This window comes from Hippoglossus stenolepis, chromosome 2, assembly GCF_022539355.2.
Source record: "Hippoglossus stenolepis isolate QCI-W04-F060 chromosome 2, HSTE1.2, whole genome shotgun sequence".
Classification (NCBI taxonomy): domain Eukaryota; kingdom Metazoa; phylum Chordata; class Actinopteri; order Pleuronectiformes; family Pleuronectidae; genus Hippoglossus; species Hippoglossus stenolepis.
Window position 1 is genome coordinate 20,791,028 of NC_061484.1, and position 9,969 is coordinate 20,800,996.

Genomic DNA, 9,969 nt, shown 5'->3' on the forward strand with positions numbered 1-9,969 from the left:
TTTGACCTTGGACCCAGAGTCTGCACAGTAGTGACCCACATTATAGCGATCCAGCTGATACAAGCGTCAGTCTCAGCTGTCAATCATGATGTTTCACCCCCCTTTCTATAGCATCAAATAACTTATTAAAACCAAACTTAGCAGAAAAATTTGCACTTGACGATACATCAGTGGGATACAATCTACCTTAAAGGACTATGTTTGAGAAAAATGCATTCAACATGGAGGATAGATTTTAGTTTTGCCCATGTCCCAATTTGCTACCATGGAGGAGGTGAGGTTAAAGATCTACACAGCAGCCACCAGCCACCAGGGGGCGATGGAAATGCTTTGGCTTCACTTCTGGGGAGCGTTTATGTCATCGATCTTTATGTACAGTATACGTTCTGAAAATGTCAACCCTCATTGGGTGGCATTAGAGGAAATGTCAGACAATCATCAAAGTCCATATAGGATTTATCCTCTGTGGACCATGAATATCTGAACAACATCTCCTTGATAGTAGCTGGGAACTGGTCGACCAACTGACCAACTGGCTCACAATCATTGTCAGTTATCAGTGTAGCTAACAGTATACTACAAAATAAACTTTTATCTAGCAAAAAATATACAGCACAAATAGCGTGAGCTGTTCTACAGCTATGAAGGGTATTGAGGATATGAGCTACATGGTTTAAGTGCTCACTTCAACAAATACATCCACCCAGCAGCATTTGAAAGGAAATACTTGTCAAATCAAATTAACGAATGTATGTACTTGCCACTCGCCTTGTCAGTGTGAGTGAGTGTACATTTGCTCTGACAGCATTTTTCATGGTCATTACGGCTGCTGGGATCAATACAGTGAACAAACACACACATCAGTGGAGAAGACCATGTACTTCTCTTCATGAATAATAAATGAGACTGTGCTGATCCATCTGCCTCCCGACGAAGACCCTGCAACAGCAGCACACGCTAAAAGCACACTTACATTAACATAGGCCTGACTCTATAGATGCTCATACCATGAGAGAGATAAACAGTTACATTCATAATTTAAAAGCTCTTAGACAGTGATTCAGCCCAGACACACACACACACACACACACATCTGAGAAGTCACAAGACGATTAACAAGAAATATTAACGATGTGATATTACTGTAAATTATTTTGAGTTTTTTTGCTGTTGTTTTTCCTATACCAGAGAATGTATCAGCAAGAAAACAAGTCGAACGTTAAATTATGTTGCGTTACTTTATGTTACGTTACTTTACGTTTTTACGAAACATACCTCAGCTACGTAAAATCTCAGTATGAGATCTGTTTGGCTACTAAGGTCAATAATACAACAGTCTTTGTTTCAATTGTTTATAGCTCATACAAATATACAAACGCTGATGGGGGTGGGGGGTCTCAGATTAACTTTGCTTATGCTGAATACATTAATATTGTTATGTTAAAACCACAATCTTCTGCATGACCTCTTGACAAAGTGTGTGTGGGGGGGCTGGGGGCAGGGATCAACAGAGGACGTTGACTTCCCTTAAAAGACCATTTACTTCCTCTAGCCCTGTCAGATAGTACCATGATATTGGAGTCAGGTCTATCTTTAAAATAAAAACCTGGTGATGTTTGAAAAACCTAAAAGGTCAAGAAACAAAACTTCTGGTAACCATTTGGATTTCAAACTGGGACTCTACGTCCTGAGACAAACAAAGACAGTAGCAGGAAATAACATATGGTCAAACTCAATTTGTACAATGTGAACCACAATCAAAACAAGCAGGAACATACAGTACACATTATCAAGCTACCAGGGCTGGAGACAGCGTCACAACAAACACAGAATTTGTGTAAAGCGTCTTAGGGTGTTTTGGAAATATCTTCTTAATAGGAGTTTGTTTTTAAAAAATGATGTTCCAGGTACTTGTTTTTCAGAAGTGGAGCCTCAGGCAGAAACTGGGGTTACAGAAGATTAAAATCGAACTAACAGCGTCAGATTTTTGGACGGTTTGACGTCCTAATGCAACACGGAGCTTTGCTCTGACCCTTCACAGTGTCACCTCCCTGCAGACTGAAAAACTACAAGAGTGCGACATTGCACAGATCCACAGACTCTCTCTCTCTGGTTGTTTTGATGTAATCCTCTCCCTGTGCGCCCCACGTGGGAGCAGCAGCAGATAATCCTCCAACAGTCGGACAGCTGTCAGGTCAGAAACGTGCAGGACAACCTGCCACAGCCGATCTGACGAGAAGAGGCACAAAGACTGCAAACACAAACAGCTCCTCCTTAGCTATTGTTTAAAGAGTCATTAGGCGTCGCTGTGCAAATGAGCCTGCGCTGCAGTGACGAGAAGCAGCAGCAGCTGGTTTGTGAAGAGAAGCTGGTGGTCTGCAGGCGCTCGGTGTGGGACAATAGCAGTGAGAGCTTCTGCGGTCACATGCAGGCTCTCCGGTTACATAAGAGCATTTTAGGGATTTCCAAACCATTGTCAGGACGAGTACAGTAATCGTCCTTCACAAGCACCAGCAGATTGCTTCCTAAAGCCTGTGTGCACTTCAATATGACAGATTTGAATCAGTTCAGGAGCTGGAGCATCAAGTATCGAATGACAAACGCAAATATTGTGCCCTGTAGATGTCGAATACTGAATGTTGATATTTCACATATCTACAAACTGCAGATCAAAAATGCATATTGTAGCAAAGAAAGAGACGAGGAGTATAAAAAAAAAAACAGGGCTGAAACAATCAACAGAAAATGATATCGCAACTATTTCATAAAAACGCTTCTCAAATGGGATGATTGGCTACTTTTCTCAGTTTTATACCATTCTCAACTTTTATATAAAATGAGCAGCTTAAAGATGTCAGCTTGGGCTTCAGGAAATGGTGATGAGCATTTGTACTATTCTCTGACATTTTATGACCCAAACATTACTTGATTATATAAGAAAATAATGTTTAGATTAATCAATAATGACAAAAAGCATTAGTTGAGGCTCTTAAGCAGAAGTTGCTCACTTTTAAGATATAAATTCAACGTAGGACATCAAATATTTTTGTAGTTCCAGTTATAAATTGCTGATAAATTATGTTTAGAATTGTTAAGTTGGAGCAAACCTTTATTGATGCCATCATCCACATCTGTTTTATTTGAACATCTAAAGTTAATGTACTCGTAAAAAGCTTAATCCAGTGTATACTTTGTAGGCCGTTTAAACCTCGATCAAAACATCTGGTTTAGAGTAGAACTCCATCCAACACCAAAAGACTTTAGCACAACCTTCATTCCACTTCATCTGTATTAGAAGAACTGCTGGTGTGGAGCAGTATTGTGACAGTTTTGCCTTTAAATCCCATCAATAAATATATTTTCAACTCAAAAACACATTTTATTTATCTGAGGATCACAAAATATGTATTTTTCCACAGGTTTATATAAAGAAAATATCGTCTCTTGGAATAAAGAGTCAGGGAAGTGACAGTATCAGTAGTTTCATTGACAGTGGAACTGAACTGTGGGGTTAAACGTGACGGGGCACAATCCTCTGTCCTGCTGTGCATGGACAGAGGATTTAAAGGACTTCATTAGCTTTAGTGAAGAGTGAACCACAGGGGCAGGGGTGGAGGAGTCAGAGACCCCGGGGGCTTTTGTTCTGGAGGTATAATCATGTATGAGGCATCATTTAGTGGAAACATCAGGTTCTTCACCACCAGCATCACCTTCAAGGCACAATGTCTGTTTTGTAAAGCAACAAGTGAGATGATCTCATTCACCTCCAGGCTGTTTGTAACCTGTTGATAAATCAGTGAATCAGTTTCAGTTGCTGCTCGAGGACACAACCTGCCCACAGGAATTTATCAATTTGTTTTTTAGAAGCTCAAATGTGAGGATTTTCCATCTTTCTCTGTTTTATATTTGTGTAGATGTCAGCAGGTTTTGGGAGATTGTACCTTGGGTTATCTTAAGAACATTTTTGTGAACTTTTATAGACCAAATGAATAATTTAAAGACTAAAAGCATGCAGCCAGGCTCTGAGCTCTGTGAAGCTGTACTTGGGCACAGTGTGACTTGAAGCTACAGGTTAGCATGCCAACATGCTCATAGTGACAATGCTAACACGCTAATGCTTAGCAGATTTGGTTAGATTAGCATGTTAGAATGCTAATCTAGCATGCACATTTTTGCAGGTCCTTTTAGCAATCAAGTACTGGACAAATTTTGCTCTCGAGATGGCACTGCAGAAAAACCAAGTTCTTATGGTTCATCCTCTGGAGACCCTCAATATAAGCGTCATTACAAACCCGCTGTAAAAACTACCAACCCAGATATTTTTAAGTAAAAATCAACAACGTCGACCTAGTGGCGGCGGCAGAGAAGCCAGCAATCAACAAAGTCATATTCATCCTCTGGGAACCATGAATGTTTGCTGTTGAGACTATTTCATTCTAGAACAAAGTGGCACCACCATCTGTTGAGTCACGACTTGTATGGCTAAAATTAATTTACACATTAAACGAATATGAAAACGTTTGCTAGTTAAACACATAAATGAATCACAAAGCTTCAGGTTATTAATGTTGTATTTTCTGTATGAACAGACAGTATCTCGACAAACATAGACCGGCCTCAACATTCTGACCTGGACCCATAATGACTTGCCACCTTTTATTGGTTTCTTCACCTCTGTGCGGATTAACACAGGTGATGATGCACAAAAACACCACGAAGTCGACACATTCTGCAGTTGAACCCTCCAGAGGAGAGCAGCACGCTACCTGTGTCTTTTTCTCATCTATTCATTTTATTTTCAGTGAAAACTCTCCAGCACCGTACAAGACAGAGATTTATAACCATTTATCATTCTCTAATATTCCACAGATTACCTCCTCTATTCGGGCTATCGCTCCATTCGGGCTATAAAACTGTAAAGTGATGTATTTGAAGCCCGATTCATGCTTCTGCGTCGAAGCTATGTCGTAGGTACGCACGTAGCCGATCATTCATAGTTGTGCGTAGGTGTGTGTGAGCTGCAGGTGTTGAGTGTCTTCCGGTTTCTGGTCTGCTTATTCACAAATTCTCTGACGTCTCTTCAGAACAATGGCAAAAGTGTTGCTAAGCGGATCTTGTTGGAGTTGGAGCTGATATTGAAGAGCAATTACTTTTTCTTAAAGAACTGAAACGAAGGAAAGAAAGACATTTTGAGATTTTCCACCGTCACTCCACTCGCAGTTCAAAGTATTCAAGTACAATATTCCAGCTTCTGAGGGAATCAAGGCATCATGTTTGTTTAGAATACAGGTAACAGCTCCTGTTATCTGCCAATCACTGGATTGCACAACAGCAGCATATTGCCCAGAGGAAAATTCTACTGATCAGGTTCAGAGATTTGCTCAAAACCACGCCTTCAATTCACTGCAGTTATTACAGCAGGGAGGACTTTGATACCTCTGACTTAATGCAAATGCGTGTACCATCGTACAAACCTGAATTGTTTTGACATGACAAATTTCATATCATATACATATAATAATAAATGAATAAAAAAGTACTGATGTGTATTTTCCACAGGCAAGGAGCTCAAAACAAGTCTGTGCTTCAGAGATTCTGAGGAACTGAGCTTTCTAGGTAGCGAACTGCACAGGTCACAGGTTGGAGAGAGCAACAGAATCTCAGGTATGTGTTAACAGTCGAGGTGATAACATGCCACAGATACAGCAGGTTTTAGCGCTTTATGGCCCGACATGAAAGCTCACAACAGATTTCCAGGGACACACAGTAGAATTACACAGAAGAGGGTGTACAGTGTCTTCAAATGCCACAAACTCCTCATTAAAAACTTTCTGATAACGTCGAGACGTGTTTTCTCTTTCTCTCTCGTTAAAATCCAACTACGTGGGGTGAAGTGTATTCTTGGTTGGGAGTTTTCCCACAAGTGAAGCTCCGTAGCACACTCATTAGTCTAATGCTCATTCTGGCAGGAGTTTGCCCATTAGGTTGATGACAGGCCTACTTAGACTGATCTAGCGCTGGCATGACACCTCCACACTTTACACAACACCAACACCACCGTGCCCGGCGCTGCCACACAGCCTCTTAAACTCGGCGCACATTACTGCCTCGTACGGTCTGAGAAACTCTTCAGGTTTGTGAATGAGGAGCTGGCGATGGGAGAGTATATCAGAGCACGCAGATCACCAGCGACAGACTGGTTCTTTTTATGTTCCTGAAAAGAAATTTGCATTAAACCAAAGCAAAAGCCAAAGTGCAGCTTTATCCTCTGTGTTTATCTCCTGTGTGCTGATTGAAAGAGCAGAGGTGAAGAAGTGGACAGGACGCGTTTAAGGAATAAAAGGTCAAGTTTCAAAAGCACTTTTTCGAATATAGGACATAATGAAGATCTCTTGTATGTTTGAAGGTCCTCTGCACAATTTAAGTTACCAACTACCAGTAGATGTTAGCTGGTGTTAGCTGCCACCAGTGGATGTTCGGGACATAACTTCAGTTGTGCACCTTTGCGTTATCAATTGTTTTGGCCTTGTAATCGAGGATAAAGGCCGAACTTGAGGGTACGCTGAGGCTAAAGGTAAATCTGATTGTCTACAATTATTATTCAGCTTATTCCCAAGCTATAGATTAGCATGTTTACAACTCATGAGTGTTCCCGTCATCGGAGAACTGATATGTACACAAACAGAAATGAGAATTAGAGAAGTTATAACTACATATTCCTTTCTCGAACTGTCTTCCAGCAACACACTGCATCTTTTAATACGTACACAACTAGAAATGTTGAAAATGTTAGTATGTGTGGAGTTTTTCCCCCAAAAAGACCCAAGTTCGCCAACATGTTCTTCAGTGAACTCTAAAGGTGATTTTGTATGTTTTTACTATATAAAGAGAAAACCAAGCTAGCTGTTTGTTTCTAATTGTTTATTTGATCAACAGACTTCAGTGAAACCATGAGTCACTACGGTGACATCATCACAATGTGATACCACCTAAAATCCATAAACAGCGCCCGATGTTAAACGGTCCAAACAAAGTTCACGGCCTGAAGCTGCCACTGTAGCGGTGATGTGCATGTGCCACACTAGCAGAGCCGACTGGCACTGCATTGCTCCCACTGCTCCACATGTGGTGAGCATTAGACCCAGGTCATTAAACACCGAGCTCTCAAACTGCTTCTTCTTTTGTCTTACGTTTGTTTACGTCCGTCCAAAAACAATGGATCCAAACCATCTGCTGAGTTTGTTGCCGGACAGAATACAGCCACCCACAGAGCAACAAGAATACATTTCACTTAAATCCAATTATGTGTTTTGCAGACATGAGGATGACATTAACTGCGCTGGGTTCAATACAGTGGATAGATTTGGAGAAACTTTATCTTTGATATATCGATATTCCTTTAATAAAAATGTCAAGTAGTGAAAATATCACCATTGAAAAGCTTGAATCTGCTCATTGGTCGAATCTTTGCTTAACGAACAACCAAAACAATTTATCAGCTATCAGCATTTATGGGAATTTATTTTCTGTCACTCTAACCCTAACCCTATTTTTGGGGCTTTTTTACTCAATAGGACGGAGAGAGTTAGTGGTGAAAGGGGGACAGAGAGAATGTGGGTTGACACGCCTAAACTACACCTTAACACTACACCTTAACCCAAACATCGACCTAACCTTAACTTGAACCAAAACCTAAACTTAACCTAAACATATCCTTAGCCTAACATTAACCTTAAAGTAACTTTAACGTCATCTAAACCTTAACCTGAAACTAAACCTCACCCTAACCTAAACGTATCCTTAGCTAAACCTTGACCTTAATGTAACTTTAACCTAACCTAAACCCAAACCTAACCTAAACGTATCCTTAGACAAACCTTGACCCAAACCCAACTTAAACTTAATGTAACTTTAACCTAATCCTTAACCTGAAACTAAACCTCACCCTAACCTAAACATATACTTAGCCAAACCTTGACCCAACCTATAACCTTAACCTAACTTTAACCTACACCTAACCTTACTCTTAAACTACAGTTTAACCTTAATCTAACATTAACCCAGTCTTGCCTTAAACCTAAACAAAACCCTACCTTACAACATGACTTCACCTTAAAATGTACACACGCACGCACACACGCCGGGTGTTGTTCTTCCTCTCCCCGGCCACAGGAGCTCTGAGGCCGCATGGCAGAGCAGCGGCTCGGGGCCACGCTGCTCGGAGCTCAGGCTGGAATCAAACTCTCACCGGGACAATCCGGTGACCGAGCAGCAGCAGCGGGGAAATAAACCGAGGCTGCGGAGTGAAGACAACCAGCTGAAGACAGCGGGGGGTGCAGATGAAGACGACTCACCTTTGAGACGGTCATGTGGAGCAGACGCCCCGGCAGGTGGTGGTGGTGGTGGTGGTGGTGCTTTTCCCCGAGCAGGAGTCTGTGCAGCGGCGCTGGAGCTGGAGCCGCCGGTGGAGGAGCTGCCGGAGCCGGGACGAGTCGCGTTACAGTACCGGGGGCTGTGGCTGCATGGTGCTCATTTAAAAGTCATGATGCCCGGCCTGTGACCTTGAGAGTCCCTCACAAGTACAAACATAAATAAAGATGGAGAAGAGCTCAGAGGGAGAAGATGTCTCTCCTGATCACCGCAGCCACCAGGGATAAACCCAGAGGAAGAGGAGCATGAAGAGGAGGATGAAGAGGAGGAGGATGAGAGGGCACAGGATGCGACGAGGGAGGAGGGAGGGAGGGAGGGGCGAGGCAGGCTGGAGGATTTAAGAGATGATAATAATAATAATATAATAACACCGATTATTACTTAATTATAAAATTAAATTATACTTGTAAAATAAGTTTAAATAATATTCTATTACTCATAAAATAAAAACATATTTAGGTTTAATTTTAAAGAGGACCAAACCAAGTTTCAAGTCACAACTAAATACATCTATACTTTTACTATTTAGTATTTTATCTGAAAACCTTTTTTGTTTTGATGGATCATTTGTTCACATTTCAGAGGGAAAAACTGGTCTGTAAACTCCACATGTATTTCTGCTTTACATAACTTAAATAATAATGCTGATAATATACTTTCTTTTTATTACACAATTCATGCAGAAAATGCAACACAAAGTGCCTGATGTGATGGCAGGTTAAACTCAAACTGGATACGATAAAACAGCCAAAACATAACACATTTAAAATGTTCTAGTATGAGATATAAAACAAAACAACCATTAGGTAAAAGTTGAGTAACTGTTTACTATATATTATACACTAAGATCCATTGTTATAAACTGTACATGTAAAGAACAGCTTCACCTCAAACAGCTCAAACAATGTACATAATAAAGTTCTATTATCAAAAGGTCAATTTCAGCAACATCATTTTTAGTCAAGTAAAATTTGAAATGTAGGACAACTTACTGGCAATTTATTAAATTTTACACATGCACACATATAAATACATATATGAACAGGCAATAAAGTACTAATTACACAATGTAGTGCAGAAAAAAGGAGGAGGAAGAGTCAGCTGGTGAAATGTCAGTAGAGTAGAGATGTGACATGCTGTTGTACTCTCACTATATCACTGTATAATCAATAGATTCCTACAGTTCTTCCTGATGAGAGTTGGTGTCTTAGAGCTGTTTGTTATTAGTTCACTGAGCAGCTCCTCTGTGATGAGGCTGAATTCATCCTTAGACAACAGAGGGAACTTGGAACAAGAAATGCAGAATAACATGTCAGACACATAAGTAATATTTCAATAAGTGTTTCCAGCTCTCATGTGAGAAAAGGCAGAAACACTCAATGAAAACGTCCTCCTGTAGTTTAACAGTGACAGAAATGACCGGCCTTCAGTTCCTATGAACAACAATAACCTGAGCTTCCTCTCAGAACATCCAACTTCTGCATTCAAGTCATGTTGTGATGTTCACCAGACACCTTTGAGTCTGTTGCCTCCCGGTGT

General features: G+C 40.8%; 1 protein-coding gene across 1 annotated transcript in view; it reads right to left on the reverse strand.

Moving 5' to 3' along the window:
• Window positions 1–8,711, reverse strand: part of coro2aa (coronin 2Aa) — a 34,822-nt gene extending 26,111 nt beyond the window's left edge. Inside the window, exon 1 of the mRNA XM_035169147.2 lies at window positions 8,355–8,711. Coding sequence (XP_035025038.1) covers window positions 8,355–8,369 — 15 coding nt within the window. The 5' untranslated portion in view covers window positions 8,370–8,711. The remainder of the gene's footprint in view (window positions 1–8,354) is intronic.
• Between the last annotated feature and the right edge of the window lie 1,258 nt (window positions 8,712–9,969).